General features: G+C 36.4%; 1 protein-coding gene across 4 annotated transcripts in view; it reads right to left on the bottom strand.

Annotated features, from left to right (window-relative positions):
• SMOC2 (SPARC related modular calcium binding 2) overlaps positions 1–18,385 on the bottom strand; it is a 145,288-nt gene that overhangs the window by 33,179 nt on the left and 93,724 nt on the right. For all 4 annotated transcript variants that reach the window (XM_041424421.1, XM_041424414.1, XM_041424429.1 and 1 more), the window contains exons 8-9: positions 11,222–11,408; positions 3,945–4,027 (exon numbers count right to left, since the gene is read on the bottom strand). In XM_041424421.1, the coding sequence (XP_041280355.1) occupies positions 3,945–4,027; positions 11,222–11,408 (270 nt within the window). The remainder of the gene's footprint in view (positions 1–3,944; positions 4,028–11,221; positions 11,409–18,385) is intronic.

Genomic DNA, 18,385 nt, shown 5'->3' with positions numbered 1-18,385 from the left:
CTCAGGAAAAGAAAATATTCAACAGCGAAGAGCTATGCCATTTAGAGAAAATTTTAAAAGGGAGACTTTTAAGACTTTTAGTAGATTGACTTACTACATCAGCACATTGACCCAAATCAGTATACCATATTACTGTTCGAGGCACTGTCATTTCCAAACTATACTTTCCCCTCTCAAATTATCCCTTGGTATGAAATGAAGTAGCCCAACTGTAGGAACTTCAGAAAAACCCACATTGTGTTAAAGAAAAGGAGAAACTTAACCAAACCAAAATAAAATGTAAACAAAATTAGTAGTCTGACTTAAATTGACAAAACCATAACAACCCAGTAAAGTCTGAAAATCCAGCTTGGCATTGTGTCCCTTGATGAAACTTGTGTGCCATTTACTAATTTGTTATTTTTGTGTTTGTTTTTTTTCTGCACAAAAGATAAGGGTACTTCTAATTAAAAAATATTGTGAGTAAAATGACTATCCCCAGAATACTTTAAAATTTTTTCCATTTACTTTTCATATTTCAGATCTGGGTAATAAAAATCATATTACAGGAAAATAAGATAAATTCCCAAGTCAGGTAAGAATACAAAAATCTTAAATCATACAAATTACTATCCAAAGTTTATCCAGCCCTCACACACAGCAGAGCCTAAAACAAAGATTTCTTGCTTTCAATGCATACTTTTTAAATAAGAAAAGGATTTGCTCAGGAGACAAATTATCTGAGTAGTCTGGCACTGTATCAGTATGCTATCATGTCTTGCTTTCTTACACACCAAGGTCCTTTTCTGCCAGGTTGCTTAGAGCAGAGGCAAGACTAGCTTTATGAACAGGAAGTTTACAGGGGCACCTACACTTCATTTCATCATACTATATGTTTAGCTTAACCAGCCTTCAGGCTAAACCCTTTTAAATGCTCTTGATCAGCTTATGTAGAAAAATGAATTCCTCTTTAAAACACCAGTAATCCAAAGTATGGAAAAAACTATTCAAGGCCTTACATCACAGAGCTTCCCTTTTACTGTATAACACAGAAGAGAACAAAAGGTCAAAATACAAATGTTTGAAAATTCTGACTATGAGAAAAATAAAAACCCTTTTGTTTCCATAGTATGTGACATTCTCTATACTCCTTTTGAGTTCAATTTCATTATCTCAGAATAACAAGTTTTGAGAAGGCTCATAACCACAAGTATGGTTGTCAGAAAAATGCTTTGGCTTTAAAAAAGAAATCTAGAAATCTAATGGGAATTATTATTATTATTATTATTATTATTATTATTATTATTATTATTATTATTATTACTTCCAGTCCAAACTAAGAGATACAGGTGGCTTGGATCGTCCCTACAAACATTAGACTAGCCTCCAGCTTCAGATGTGTTATATTAGGTAACCTTAGAAATGTAAAGACATAGTCTTAGCTAGGTTTAAATTAGTGGGAATTTTGCCATTGACTCCAAGGGACACTTGTCTGCCACAATTTTGCCTTAGCAAGGTATCAGTGCTTGCCAAAAACTTTTTCTTGATTTACTTACAAATTAGTGCTAAAAATATTTAGCTTAACATGTAATGGGTTCAAATTTTTAGGTGGTACAAATCAGTGCAGCTGCAGAACCATGCCAATTTAATCCACCTGAGGATCTACCTAAAGGGTTTATCCCATTTAAGATCATTCATAGCAGTAAAGTAATTAATTTTAAAATCTTTTTGGTTTTACACAGCAGGTAGTCACAGTGGTTTCACCAAGGGCTACTGCAATTTTGTGGCTACCAGCAAACCAAGCAAACCCATCCTTTCAGAAATGTATTATTCCTTAAAAGTAAGACTCCAATTAACCTAGTTTTTTTCTTTATTCAGTCCTGGCACCACTCAGCAATTATATGTGATATTTAAATTTAGACAACACAGATGCAAACATGCCTTTGCAAGGCTGCTTACAATAGAAAAACTGAATAACAGTGATTCATTGCTATTAAAAATTTGATTCATATTAGCTATTCACACAACTTTGTGTTACTTGTTAACAACTAGAAATATTTGTACAAGACCGTATTTCAACCTCCTTTATTTCAAAAAATTGTCTAAAGTAAATTCAATTCCTTTCACTTGATGTAGTGCTTTTATAATAAGAAATAAATTTGTCATTTATTGGCAAATGCACTTGTGCGTTTAGCCTCACAGGGAAAAAAAAGAAAAAAAGAAAAGATGTTAACACAACTACAGCTGGGAAGCAGTCTCTTCCCCCAATTACTTCTACAGACACATACTTATTCCGTGCTGGAATAGAATAGGAGAATAGGAGAATTCTGCAGAATAGGAGATTCTTCTACCTAACCTATAAGTATTCAAGAAATTTTGGTATCTGCCTTATTTTAAAAAAGCATAAAGCATTTGGAAGACAAAGATTAAGCAACCTAACATGAGAAAGAACAAATACATGTCATACATATCAATTATAATAATTATAGGCTTGCATTGTTTTAGTTGTTTTTTGGATGAAAGCGCATGTAATGCAAAATATCAATTTACCAAGTAGGAGCTTGCAGCACTGAAAATTCTTGTTAACTATTTCATTTGAAAAGTATCTTGATTTTGGATATGTCTTTATTATTTTATTGTGTGAAAACACTAGCAGTTTAGATAAAAAATAGATCTATACAATCTTAAAAACCTTCACCTGCCTATTCTCCCTCTAAGATTCCATCTAGCAAATGCTTTTCAAAATATTTAGCGAAAGGTAGGAATGACCAGTAAGTGATATCTTTAACTGCAAAACTTGTTTCTTCAACTTCTGCTCTGCTATAATGTCTTCTAAGACAAGTCCTTTCCATTCAGAAAAAAAACCCATAAAATCAAGTAACCATCCAAGTCTGTAACTATGCAAGTGTTGTGTGAAATAATTTGTTGAAGATAGTTAACTTTCCACTGGTTTCCACGGAGTTGTAAATAGCACAGAATAATTTGGGTTGGAAGGGACCCTTGAAGGTCATTTTGTCCAGCCCCCCTACAATGAGCAGGGAATCTTCAACTAGGTCTTTTGATTAGCTTCTATATAGAACACAACATAGAGTTATATCTAGCATTTTCTTTAATTACACCTTGTAATTAAATTTATTTCATGACAGAGAGCATTAACGTGTGTTCGCTTAATATGCATTTCAACACTGATGGGCATAGTTTGAGAATCATTGCCTGAATGTTTCTTTGGGTGACAAAACTAGATTTTTTTTCATGACATGAAAGATCTGCACATGTTATTTACTTCCTTCTGATTATTTACAAGGACTGACAGTGACTCTCTCATAATGTGCAATATCACTAAACCAGCTACACCTCAAGTTATTCAAGCATAATAAAACGTTATTTCAAAAATTAAAGAAGTCTACTGACTTCTGTGTATCTCATTTATCCATAGATAAGGTCTCTTACATGATTATAAAAAGTGTGAAAAAAATGAAAACTCTAATAAACACCATTTTTTCCTTCAACGAAGAATAATAATAAAAAGTATTATTGTGAGGTAAACTGACAGAGATTCTCTTGGAGAAAAGTAAGATGGATACATTATTGAGACTGATTTGAAAATGGAGGCAAATTTCCCATGGATTTTGCTAGAACAAGGATTATGAAGCATAGGTTATGTTATCCTGGATATACTTGCTGATTTCCCTGATATGAGAACAGCAAAGAATAATTCCAGCAAGTAAATGTGACTGGAATTAAACTACTGATTAAAATGAGCCTTACTTTCTCTGACAAGATCCCAAGACACATATTGATTTACACTGTTCCAAAGTCAAAGACTTCAGTTAGTAGCAAATCAATAGAGTGGTATCTAAAAGATACCTTGTTTTGATACAGTGTAAGGAATTGCTTTCTAATCTACTGTAGTGAATGAATAAAGCCCTGGAATGCATAAACTCAAATTTATCCATTTCACTGACCTTGAAGCTGACGCCCTTTGTACAAATCCTTTGTTTTCGTTGGATGAGCTCTGGCACCATTATCACATTTAGGTTGTTCATACCTAAAGAGCAAACAGGGAGAGAATAAAACCAGCCAAAGTTAATTGGATTAAGAATTAATTAATTTCAAATTTTGTAGTCCTCATACCTTCTTTTATTCAGCGAATAAGCCCACATTTTCATTCAGAAGGCAATGCAAACTTATCTGTCTCTCTTTCACTTAGCTCAAAGAAACCATCTTTATTCTCCTGGAGTTCATACCAAACTAAAAAAAAATATTCTGTATTCTAAAACCCATTCTACTGGAAAGAAAACTGAAGAACTGCTATGAATTAATACAAAATAAAAAATATTTTGAAAAATATACCAAAGAAGCCCCACAGGAGCAAAAAAAAGAAGAGACTGTCTCCCACCTATAAAACAAAAAAGTCATAAACAATACCACAGACAGTACTCATGTTGGGAAACACCAGAGAAACAATACCAAAATCACAGCAAGGTAGGTACTGTAGTTTGGGACTACTGTAGCTCTAAATTCATGTGCTACTGTATCTTCTCAATTAAAAAAAAAAAAAAAAAAAAAAAAAAAAATTTAAAAAAAAAAGAAAAAAAATAAAAAAAAAAAAAAAAAAAAAAGTTTAAGTAAAAAGGATTAACATTAATGTTTTGAACAAGAGTGAAAAAGTGATAGGATTTCCAGAAGGAAGGTAATTGGGCTGGAACTGCTTGAAGTGAACTGTGAGAAAGACTGGATCTCCACCTGCTACTGCAATATTCTGGCTCTTCTATGCTTGCTGAGTTTACTTAAAGTCACTTTGTTAGTCTAACTGGTAACAAGAAACTGTGCTATTTGTACTTCCAATGAATAGTGACTTATGCAACACCACTAGCAATATATTTTATACAAGATCAGGAGGCATGGGAGCATCTGCTACTGAATCTAATCTCTTTTTCCATGTCCCACTATCAATGCATGGTGTTTTTTCACTCACCTCGACAGTCTCTTTCTGAGAAATTTTTACTTTATTGTCCTAAAGTAGACTGAAATTGCAGAACTTAGCAGGTAACACTTCAGAGAATGTTTCAATTATCAGTCAAACTAAAATGAATTGTGTCTATATACATGTGTGTGCACATACACACTGTTCACTGAATCTAGATTCTTTCATAGTTTATATAACTGAAGTTCTACTCCAACTTCACCAAAATCACATTTACTGAGGGGCGTACTTAAATTTCTTATTAAAATATACTAATCCAATCTTTTTGGAACAAAATATTTCTAAAAACATTGAATGTGGCAATGTCCTTGATTCAGGTCAGACTGCGTCTAAAAACAATGCCTAAATATTTTGCTCTTAATTATCAGGCAGCACAGAGAACTGCAGTATTATTTTTTCCTTTGAGCACTTAATTTATTTCTATACCATCTGATGAAACTGACTACTGGCCCATCAAATTTTACCTTCTGCAAGAAGGTACAGTATCACTTTTGTGGACATGGGAGAGCTACAGACTATTTTTTACCCTAAAGAATGGCAGAAATAGAAGGTGCTTTGATAACATGGGTTGGATTCAGATGCTTGATGGATGACCACTTCAATCAGCCAAGAAAACAGTGAAAGGGAAGTCTCTGAGCAATACTCACTAATGCAGTATCTGGCAAACAGCCTAGCCCCTGATTAATCTGATACCTGACTCTGCATTCCCCTCCTTCTCTTCCATTACTGTGGCTGTTCTGTGCCTACATTTCATTTTTTGGCCTCTACTCTTCTACGCTTTTGGCTGATATTTTTGTTAAACATACACATAGTTCATCATATACAAACTAAATCTATAAAAGCCCAATAGGTGTTAAAATGCTGCAATGTGAAAAGTCTACATTTAACTCTTTAAAGCAACGGAAGAAAGAAAACAAGTCACTTAAAATTTACCGTACAGGAACAGCCATGCTAAAAACTGATAACAAAACAGACTTGCCTCAGTTTTCATAGAGAAATAGTGGGAATGGGATAGCATGTCAGAATGGAGCACTGTCAGGTTAAAAATAGTGTAGTTAAAAGACATCCCAAGTTACTCTTTTGAATTTAAAAGGGGAAAGAATCCCTAGCAGTAAATGTATATCTAGAATTGGCAAGGGCTTTGGAAGACTGCTTTATACCTCTGATCAGTCTGCTGGGAAGCACTGAGATTTACTGAGGTGTACAAAGCAGTAGAGGATGGAGGCTTCCACAGGGATTCTACAGTGTGGACAGCTTAATGAAACAGATTATTTATGTTCCTTTTTAAGTTCAGAGAATCTTGTGCAAGTTTGGGGTTTACTCTGCACAAGACCTTAGTTGCTAAAAAAAGTCACATGTGAGAACACAGCCCTGTGGTTCCCACTGAGCCAAAAGCCTGAGGTTCATGTTGTGATTTCCAAGAGGCATTGGGAGCCAGCTGGTGAGGACCACACCGACACTTTTGTGGGAATGGTTGTTTTTAGCCTTTAAATACATTACCTCCTTTTAATCCAGATTTATTCCACAACTTCACCTAATTTTTTTGTTTTACTGTCTTAAATGTCCTAGAGGGGTTCTTCATTGACATAGCTTTATTTTAACTCTAGAACAAGTTCTTTTTTTCTGAAATACTTTCACTGGCAAATAATTTGTCTTTTTTTCAGATGACAGTGTATTAGAAGGTAAATGAGTGTTAATAACTACCCTTCATTTTGAAGGTCTTATTGAATATGACTACCATTTATTGAGGTGTTCAGATCCTTATAATATGACAAATAACATCCTCATGAATACATTCAGAACAAATAACAAGCAGAATGTTGTTCTGGCAATAGCTTCCCAGATCTGTCTATCTTTCAATGCTGTCCCTTAGTGATTTTACCCTTTTTTGCAGAATAGATATTTCAGTATTATGCACCCATTTTGCTAAGAGGAGTACTAATGTTATCAGTTCCTGTGGTAGAGTCTTAAGATCCTTTAATTTGTATTTTGAAAGTGGAAAACTGAAAGACCGTACACCAAATTTTGCACAAGCCCCTGGCTGTTTAAACTAGGAAGGACTCTCATATTCCTTCTTTCCCTTCTATAAGAATTACAGAAAGTATATATTCCTCATTATATTCTGATCTCCATTTAGTTCCCTCTCCCTGAGGAAAAAAAAAAAAATTTAGTTTTATCAATACAGAAAAGAAATTTTAAATCAAGAAATAATTAATGGGATTCCAGCCCATCTAAATATTTCTCCGAAATGAGGTCTAGACATTCCTCTTAAACTCCAGGCAGTAATCCCACCTGCTTGTTTACCAAGACTGCAGATTCCTAAATACATCAGTCATTCTTTATTTAGTACGAAATTCCTAAAACTGAGTTCTCTCCTTACGCATCTGTGCTCAGAAATGTCCTCTTTGGGGATATCACTAAATTTTACTTCCACAGAGCTTCACTGAGGACTGACCTTAAGTCTAACAAAGCTGAAAAATTAGAAATGGTCAAGAACATAGCAGCTGATCTTTTCAGTATCAGTCATCAGGCAGAGTACTTTTGTGTCTAAACCATATGCATGGAAAGATTGAATACAATTTTCCAGCCTTTCAACCTTGAGACATGCAGCACAGTGAAAGGTCTTCCCGCCGCCTCTTCTCCCACAGCTGAGTGACTGTGTAGTTGCCAAAAACAAGAGCCCAGCAGAACAAACAGGGGGAAAAAAGAGACAGAGACTGATTCTAGGTCCATAGGTGATTCATCAAGGGGTTGAGAAGGTCTAGAATTCCAGTCTGTATGATGGTAGGAGCTAAAATGGCACATACTGCATGCACACTATACATATGAATAGGAAAGCAAGGTGGTTGATTTTTAATGATCATCACCTCCAATTTCATAAATGGTTGATCCTGACATACAGGATGTGGCAGGAAGCCCACACAGATGAACAAAGTGCACCTAACAAAATTCACATTTAAAAAGGAAGCATACAATTGATCGGCTGATACAGGAGGAATAAACAGACACTGTTCAAGTGCACAGCAATGGAGTTAGGAATCTGGTAAGGAGCATGTAGACAACAAGAAGAACTTCCTACGTGCATATCAGCAGCAAAAAGAAGACAAGGGAAGTGTGAGCCTGCTGCTGGATGGGATAAGAGACCTTGTGACAAAGAACAGAGAGAAGGCAGAAGTACTCAATGGCACCTCCTCCCCGGTCTTGTAAGACCAGTCTCCAAGGAATCCCAGGGTTCTGAGAGCAGCATTAAAGTCTGTAGCAAGGAAGACTTATCCTGGGTCATGAAGGATCAACTTAGGGATTGTTTGAACAAATTGGACATACATAACTCCATGGGACCTGATGGGATGTGCACACAAGTGCTGGGGAAGCTGGCTGATTTGTGGGCCCCTCTATTATATCTGTAAGGTCATACTGACTGGGAAAGGTTCCTGGGGACTGGAAGAAAGAAAATGCCACTTTTGTGTTCAAGAAGGGCAAGGAAGAGTCACTTAAGCCAGAAAGCCTTACCTCAGTTTCTGAGAAGGTGATAAAGTAAATCCTCCTGTAAGCTATTTCAAAACATATGAAGAAGGTGATTGAGAGTAGTCAGGATGGAATTATGAAGAGGAAATCATACTTCGCCAATGCTGCAGCTTCCTGTGATTCTGTAACTTGCTCAGTGATTAAGGTGAGAAGGGCAGATATTATTTATCTTAATTTTAGCTAGGCTTTTGACACTGTCTCTGAGCACATTCTCATAGACAAACTGCTGAAGTATGTGTGAAACAAGTGAACAGTAAGGTGTGTTGAAAGCTGGCTGAACAGCCAGTTTCAAACAGTTGGGATGAGCAGCAATATTTCAGCTGGAAGCCAGCCACCAGTGGAGTGCCCCAAAGCTTGTTTATTGTTAAACAATATTGTTTAATCTTTTCCTTAATGACCAGGACACTGGGACATGGAACAACTTTAGTAAGTTTGCAGATTACACAAAACTGGGAGGAAGCACCTGGTATACAAGACAGTTGTGCTGCCTTTCAGAGGAACTGCAACAGATTGCAGAAATGCGTTGGCAGGAATCTCATGAAGTAAAAAAAAGAATGCAAAATTCTTACCCCTGGCACAGATTTACTCCCTGCATCAGTGCAGTATGGGATCAACCAGCTGGAAAGCAACTTTGAAGCAGGAACCTGGGATTTCTGATGGATGCTGAGTATAAGGCAGCAAAGAAGGCAAATAGCCTCCAGAGTTGCATTAGAAAAAATACTGCCATCTGGTAAAGGGCAGAGATCCTTGCCCTCTCATTCACAATGGGAGAATGAGACTTATCTACAATGTCGTGTACAGCTCTGAGCTCCCCTAACAGAGACATGGACATACTGGGTCTAGCAAAGGGCCATGAATGTGATTAAGGGACTGGAGCATTTGCTATAGTAAGAAAAGGATGCTGACAATATTCACCATGGAGAACAGAAGGCTCACAGGAGATCTTAATGTTGTCTCTAAGTATCCAAAGAGGAAAATAATGAAAGGGAAGTTATAATCTTCTTGCTGATGTCGAGTGGCAGAAAAAAAGGCAGTGGGCACAAAATAAAATACTGAAAATTTCATGTAAAGATAAGAAAAAACTTATTTTTAACTATGATGGTGATCAAACACTAAAACAGGCTGCCTAGAGAGGTTATGGATTCTTCATTCTTAGCAATTCTCAGAATAAGCTGGACATAGTCCTGAGCAATCTACTATAGATGATCTTGCTTTGAGTAAGGGGATTGGATCAGAAAACCTCTGGAGACCCCTACCAATCTCAGCTATTCTGTGACTCTATAATAAAATCATATCAATAAGAACTAAAACACACACAAAAAACCAAAACCAAAACCAAAAACAAAAAAAAAAAAAAAAGGAGAAAAAAGAAAAAGAAACAACACCACAAACCCTCCCCCCCAAAAAATCCCAAACCAAAAATCTACAAGAAGAAAACCCAAACTAAAACGAAAATAAAAATAAAAAGTAGACCACCCAAAACCCAACAAAAACAAAACCTCAGCAGAAGCCCCATTGCTTGATGAGCACAAAAAGATGATTTGGACTCAAATTAGGGAAGAGGGACTAAAATTATTTAAGATAATAATTCAAAGAACGATTAGGACTAAAAAGAAGAAACAGTGACTAAACCTAGGAGTGGAGAGCAGAGAAAGAGCATAAAAGGGAATATCTGGAATCTCTAGAAGTCATCTTTAGATACTCATACAATATGTATCATGTTCCTACAGTTTTAGGATCAAATTTAGGCTATTATGTTTTGACCATTTGTGGACCTCAACTTGGCAGAAACAGTTGATCAACAGCAACTTTAAGTGATAAAATCAAAGAATCCTTAAGGTTGGAAAAGACCTCTAAGATCATCAAGTCCACATCAGATGGCACTGTAATTGGCATAGTCTAAACTATGGTATAAACAGCTAGCAATAACTTAGCACTTGAAGAATACATGAAACTATCCTCCCCAAGAATATACCATTTTACGGCAAGTGGCTTATAACGCATGTTTCTTTCACAAACCTTATGCAAATGATAAAAGAGATTTTGCTTATGTTATAAAAGAGTTATGATTGCATCAAGATACCTATACTGCCTGCCAGCTCCATATGAGCTTCTATAGCATTCCTACAAGGGCTAAACATTAATAACCAACCTAAAAAACAACCTTTGGAATCTGATAAGTGCTTTGCCTAAATCTGCACTATGTGGCTTACAATAATTTACCATGCATCCGGCTCAGCTGAGATGACTGAACTGCAACCTTCTATTAATAACACACTAAAATGATATTTCCTTGCTATGGATTCCCAAGGAGTTGCTCCATCAAAGCCCATCATATGAGGAGGTTGCTACAAAAATAACAAAATAACTAAGCATTTCTGAGGTTGGACGTGGTTTATGTCACAGACCATCTCGGTTGCCTCTTTTATATTCAGGATAAGGAGTGTAGGATTTCCTCTGAGATTATTCATTATATGCTTCAAGTCTTGGATTCCTAGCACAAAAAAGGAGTAAAGAAGAGGACTAGGATGGCAAACTGCCTGTGCCATTGAAGTGAAAGAGTCTATGGCCATCTGGCCCTAATTTGTGATGTCTCAAAATATTTCACTTTATAGTGGAAAAAACTTATATGACATAATTCCGTCAGCAACAGAAATCCACAGGGTAGCCCATGGACATTAGGGTATGTTCTTACCACAGCTTTTGAGAACTGAATATGTACTCCCTTACCTGGTTGATGTACCAGGGATGGGACGTCCTGTATCCACCAGAACACACCAGCAGTAGCCTGTGGAAGGATGGCACTGCACTGGTTTGTAGAGGCCACCCTGAGCACAGTCTGGAATGAACACATTGTCCTTCTGGGGCTGCTTTGCTTCCTCCAGGGCTGACTGAAGTTCTTGATCACATGATGATGCTTTTGAATGGAAAAGAAAAAGTACTGAAGATAGATGGAAAGAACCTACTCAATTTATCAAACAGATTTTATGTCTTTCTTTGATTGCATATAAGGATTTTCTTTGTGAAGTCTTGCTACAGCTCAAATACCAGGTACATTGGTTTAGGCTATATATTGTTAAAAACTTTAGTTCCCTGTTCATGCACCTCCTTCATTTTATAGTCCTAACAGTATTTTGAACACCTCTTTCCTATACTTGAGGTAATCTATGGATAAGCATATACTTTGTGACCTTAAAAAAAATCCTCCACAGTCCGTAAAGTACAGATTCTTTTCAGAGGTTGTAGCAGTGCGTTTAGAGGTGGGGCACCCCGGGGATGTCCCCGGAGGGCCCCCTAGGCTGTGAGTTGGCTGGCAGAAGCAGGCAGGCAAGGAGACTCCACACGGCTTCTGAGGGTGCTGATCAGATGAAGGTTTATTTGGGGTCCCAACCCCGGGTACAGCATGGCTACTGAGGGAAAAGGGGAGAAGGGGGAGGGAGGGGGAGCCTCGGGGAGGGAAGGGGCAAGAGGGGGGAAGAGGCTGAGAGAGAGGAAGGGCTAAGAGACCGACTGATCTCCTAGCACAGCTTAAGAGGGGAATTGAAGTGGGCGTGGAATCAGACTTGGGCCAATGGGATGACAGATACAGCATGGTTCAGGGCAGGACCACAGGCTTAGAACATACCATACATTTCGGAGGCGTGAGACAGAGCATACCATTTAAATAAAATGGAATACAACAAGAGGTAATAGTAAAAATCCAACTGCTTAGGATTCCTTAAATGAATTATTCATCTCGATATTCATTTGGATGTTTATATTCTGCTCGTTTTTTCCAGTTTTGAAACAACCTCTTAACACTGAGAATTCTTCCACATTCTTTTCTTGTGATTCTGGTGTTGGCAATGTATCATTTGCTCTGGAAAGTAAAAACCCACGAGACCAGTACATTTTTATGTCACGTAATCTGTATGTCTGAAACCTTTCCGAACGTGTGAAAAACTTACATATCTATACATTCTCAGCTTTTGCATGAAACTATGAGGCAAGGAGGAATGAGCAGAAACCACAGGGCCTGAGAATGCCTGTCAGTTTACACCAGTAAAATAACACCTCTGCTGAGGATTTTTAGTCACTAATAAACCAGTACATGTGAAACTTCAGAGACATTAAATAAGAAAGACTATTTATTCAAATCATTATTTTACTAGGGACTTTAAAATCACCTATCATTTGAAACGTAGATTGTTAAAAAATACATTTCTAAATAATTCCCACATGATCCAGTAGGAAAAAAATACTAAATATTTGAAAAGCAAGAATATTGAGGACCCTGCAGACATTCAAGTTACTAACTGGAAAATTTCAAGCCAGTAGAATTTGAATCAGTAAGAGAGTCTCTTCAGTTAGAGAACAGTCATTTTAATGTTACAATTGAAAAAAAAAAAAAAAGTGGGTAATATTTGCTCTTCTTTCAAGGCAGTTAAAGGATTTACTTTTTAACTTTTCATAGTTCAGTGCACAAAAAACAAGTTGAATCCTGACTGAATGTTCCAGTGCATTTAACAAATTTCAGCTGTAGGGTAATCTTGTTTTCTTTTACCCACAGAGTTCAGAAAATGCTTTGCAAATTTCAGGCACCAACAGAAATTCACTAATCATGTCCAGAACAATACTGCTCCTTGACAGCTTTCTTCATATGTAAATGTCCAAAATCAGTCAGACTTCTCTGGCAGGGCAAAAGGTGCTAGGAAGCTAAACACCTTCTTACTTTAAATGGCACATAATTATATCTATACAATGGCCTGATTTATAAAACAGTGTACTTTCTTTCCAATCCATGTAAAAAGTTTAAAGAAAGAGAATATCACTTTCTAGCTTGATTACATAAGGCACAGATGGAGGTATTTAGCTGACTTATTTTCCTCTTTTGTTTCATATAGTATTTGAACAGGGTATCTAGATAAGTTGATGATTTTGTATGGTTTTGTCTTGGTCTACCCACTGACATAAACAGATATTGAATACCTCTCAAATTTCCAGTGATTAGATAATAAAGTGTACTTAGAGAATCACTGTAGTAGGGACAGAAACACTCTTTTAAAGAGGGAAGTAGGAATTATTTGTGTGTTGAAACCTTCACAGAAGTAACTATAGTTTGACAAAGTAGAAATCTGTCACCAACATCCTCCTAGAGTAGCCAAAATAAATGTTCCCCTCAGTGAATCTGGATTATGATGAGTATCAAATAACAAGCTGTGATAACTCTAGAAAACACGTCACTTAGCTTTGTTGTTAACTTTTTATGTTTTGTATACAATCAAGCAAAAAAGAGCACCGGGGGTGCCATGAGAGAGAGAGAGGAAAGTTACTTTTTAAACTCCACTAAATTAATGTCTCTTTCATACTGATAAACCTTGGGACCATGCCATTAGTTACTGTGACCTTCTCTTGGTTTGCGTATGTAACTGGCAACATAATATGGCAGATGTGCAGGTAGCCTTATCTCCTCAAAACCCAGCTTTGTATGAAAAATACATTTGTATGCTCCCAGCTTTGTTTAGAAAATACACTGATGTATAAAGACCACATAGTCAGGTCATCCAGATAAACAAAATGTGTCTGAACAGAGTGGGTGTGATGGAAAATTCCCAGTGCAGAAGCAGATATGAATTTTTTCAGCAGTGGGCATAAGCTGTGCTCTCTAATTTCTGTGAAGCTCTAGTTTCTACTGATTGAAACAACCCATGAAGGACTGCACTGCTGATTCATGGGCCAGTGCAGTCACCTCTATTGAGGTGATTTAGGTGAGGTGACAGTGTTAGACATTACTGGTCTTTACTGTTGACTTGCTGAGGCAAGATTTTCTACAAGCTGTTGCTCAAGCCAGAAATCTGTATCTTTAGCACTAGGTCATGTTTCTTCTGGTCCTTTTATTCCCTTATGTCAGGTTTTAAATCTCAGAGGCACAGAAAAGCAGAATTACAGGGAAGATGTCACTAGAGGGCTGAAAACGTGGCTTATAGCTTTAGGAGGGACAGTCAGAGGACTGCTTCAACTTAACCTCAGAAGTGAGACTGGAAACAGAGCAGACAGTAATCAAAGGAAGGTTTAAAGATAAAGAACTTTCCCCTTCTTGAAACTTTCAATTTCTTATCTTTCCCTTATAGATAGGAAATTTTAACAAGCAGAGGAACACATCACTGGACTTAATTAGTTTTCAGATAAAATCTAGATTATTTTTAACAAATTAGGAAAAAAAAAGAATATGATAAACACTACATTTGTCAGTTCTCTATGAGCCAAATGACTGAGTCTTATTACAAATCTGCTGAACAGAGTTCATTAAATTCATTCAACAAAAGTGCAGAATAGCTTATCATTTTTCTCCCTTACACCATGGCTCATGAGCTTCAGACCAGATATCAGGCCATCTGCCAGGACAGTAATTTCTGAAGCCTAATGTTTTATACACTTTTGACACAACCATTTGTGTTACCATTACTACTTCCCTGTTTGTTTTCCCCAGTAGAACATTGATCCTACCTAAAGGAAAACTGGTCTAAAGTGCTTATCTATAATTCCTGCCTGCCAGAACCAGAACATTAATCCTTTGTGTGATTTCCTGTCTGAGGGAGCCATTCATCTACTTTCAGACTTTTCTATCAATTATTTACAACAGGAGTAGCGGAAAGATGCAACTGTAGCCCTGTGATGCTGAGAGCTCTTATCATAAGAGCTACCATACCACTGAAAATAATTGCCTTTGTAATGTCAGCAGAGTCATGGTCAACAAATGTTCATTTCCCAGGAGAACCAGTGATAAATGTCATTAACTTAGAAAATCTCTGACAACTTGTCCAAACAATCTGACAACTATGAACTGGAACCATAACAGATGGATGCCAGAAGTTCATAAAGTGAACAGTATGGAAAAGGATCTATGCCACAATAAAAGCAGGATAAACACCTTACTCATTAAAATGCATCAAACTTTCTCTGGAATGTGTTACTACAATAACATTCCTTCTGGGAACAGAAAAGCATGGACACTCCAGTTTCTTCTTTTCAAGGAATGTGCTTACACTGTTGTTATTTTACTTAATTCCTTCAATTTTACCTTGCCAGAAAAAAAAGAGATAATTTCCAAGCATCTTAGTAAAAATTATAAACATGATTAAAAAATATAAACATGGCTAAAAAAAATCCTTTCTGCATAGTCTACCATGTTAGCCAGTGCTGTAGCTTAGCTGGGGTAATTTATTTCAGGTTTTCCCTTCTGCATTTCCTACCCAAACTACATTTTAACTTAGGCTTATAAGCATTACTGATTCAAAGCAGACATTTCAATCATATAAAGAAATTCACTTTTTTGACTGGTTTTACACCAAGAGCCTTTGTGTCATCCATCCAATGGCCATTTCTGAATGACAAAGTAAAATTCTTTCTCATGACAAAGAGCCACTTTAAAAAAATGCTTTAGATGTAATGTATGTTACACTTCCTATGTCACAGTGATATTCCATTTCTTCCCTTTTCACTTTAAAGATTAGTTGCTAAATACATTTTTTATGTTCTGGTTTAAGATGCCTTTACAATCCGTTACAACAAGGTGAAATGCTGCTGAAATCTTCTGTCAGTAAGAAACACGCTTATGAGTGCTAATGACAAACTCGGAGGAAAAGTTTCATGTTTTGTATAAAATCTTCGGTCTTTTTTTTTTTTGCCAGTCTTCCCCATGAAAAGAGTCTGGATTTCAATAAATCAAGTTAATTTACAATATTTTTCTACAAGAAAATTTAAATTAACTCAATTAATTTTTAAGAACAATACCTCAATATTAATAGGATATAAAAATTTAAATCCTTATTTATTAAGGACTTAATTTACTCATCTGTGATGGGCTACCTAAAATGTTAATGTTTACTAAGGAATGTACTAGAGGAGAATAGCAGTGATTTTTCTGGAAAAGTCATCCTGAATAATCTATTTAACTGTGCATTTTTCCATTGCATATCTAAAACACCGAGCGCTCTTTTATGTATGTTAGGATAATCATCTTGTTAGTCTTGTAACAGGCTCCTTATTTTAGAAAGTCAAGCAGTTTTTCTGCTGTATCTTATCATAACTTCTCCCAATGTGTGGAATTTCATGATTACAAATAATTTGAGTTGGGTTTTTTTGCATAAATGTAAATAGCTGTATTTATGTCTAAATTTCAGTGTGGTCCACAGGAACAAGTTGTCAGTGTGCATAAAATTACAGAGGCATCTGTATGGTACTTTAACATTTCCTGCCACTATACAAGCACTTCCATCCAACTTTCTTAACCCCACAATGTGTATATAACAAATAGAATCCACTCCAAGAAATTCTGTTTTCAGTTGGCTCCTTCTTCCTCCTTTTCTCATTATCATAATGGGCCATGAAAGGGCAATTTAGACAGCCTGGTTTTCAGGGTAAATGGATGTTTTATTAGGGCTTGAAGCTCAGTGTCCCCTACAGAAAGCAGGTAACAAGAAACCTGTGAATGAAAACACTTCCAAAAGTGATAAGCAAGTTCTAGAGTAGTACAGTGTAACATAACAGGCAGTTAATATTGCAGTTCTACCCTGTTTCTGGGAGGATATACAGACAGAATATAATCATACTTAAATTGCTAATCAGAGTGTTCTTCAAATCATCTGTATGTCCTAGTTAATTAAGCAAAATTTAAGTGCACTTCAAGTACTGATTTACACAGGCTTTTACTAGTTTATTTCAATACAACATGATTAGGATGGATAAATACTCGTCCTATTGATACCCATGAAACCTTCCAAGAAATCTGACATCTCATGAGAATAAGAATTTGATCCATTTGCTTAAGATGAACCCTCTTTGAACCAGTGAAGTTGATACACCCCAAGGAAACCGATCACAGTATGTTTTTATATTTTTAACTAGTTTTCACAGTATTCAAGTTTCGTTGAATGGAATTCCACTTACATTAGACCAAATTGTATTTCCACATATGACCAGAATGTTCACTTTAGAAAGGAAAGTGGGAAGTGGGATAATTTCTATTCAAGCTATGCACTTCCTGCAGAGGAGTTGAAGTTGACTGAATGGCAAAATGGTCTACTACAGCAGTGGCTCCATCAATCCAACTCAAGCAAACACGCCCTTTCAAAGTAAACTAACAGGTTCTTTACCTTAGCTGACCAGTTTCATCACCCAGAATCCATCAATTCTGTTTCTGCTATAAGCACAGCTAATACAAATGACAAAAATTCCCCAAATTATTTAATTTTAGTAAAGGAGAAATGTAATTCCATGGCTTTCTATTTTTTCAGGGTTTCCAGCTTTTGTCCAGAGACTCTCTAACATGACAGATTCCTTCTCTGAAGAGGTAGATGAAGTGGTATAATGCACTTTGAATCCCAACTTCTTACCCTTTATGTACAGTAAGCTGTTTCCTTGTCCCTCATGGCCAAAGAACGGGCATCTCACACCAATCTTTTTTAAGATTGTTTTTATTCAAATCAGAACAACTGTTCTTACAAGAATTTCTCTGCCTGCCACATCTTGACACTTTCAAGTAACCTCGATTCTAACTGAAATCAAGTACCGCTCAACGCTACAAAAAAATGCAAGAATTAATTTGCTCATGCTGCTAGCTTCTAAAAAAGGCTGTTCATTAACCTGGATCAAACAAAGAGTATTTAGGTGGGCCGGGCTTCCCCCAGTAAAAATCCATGGAAAAATACCTACTAAATTCAGTGGACAATACATCAGATCTCAGCTGAATATATTCATATGCAAGTATGTTTCCAGTTAAGCCTAATATTTGTCCATGGACCAAGTACTGATAGTAAAGAATAGGTAACATTAATAAACACTCAACCTTAGACCCAACATCTAGATGGCAACCAAAACCTAGGACTAAATTACAGCATTTATACTCATCTGGCA

This window comes from Onychostruthus taczanowskii, unplaced genomic scaffold (genome assembly GCF_017590055.1).
Source record: "Onychostruthus taczanowskii isolate IOZ18803 unplaced genomic scaffold, ASM1759005v1 scaffold111, whole genome shotgun sequence".
Taxonomy (NCBI): domain Eukaryota; kingdom Metazoa; phylum Chordata; class Aves; order Passeriformes; family Passeridae; genus Onychostruthus; species Onychostruthus taczanowskii.
This window is presented reverse-complemented; position numbering and strand designations above follow the sequence as displayed.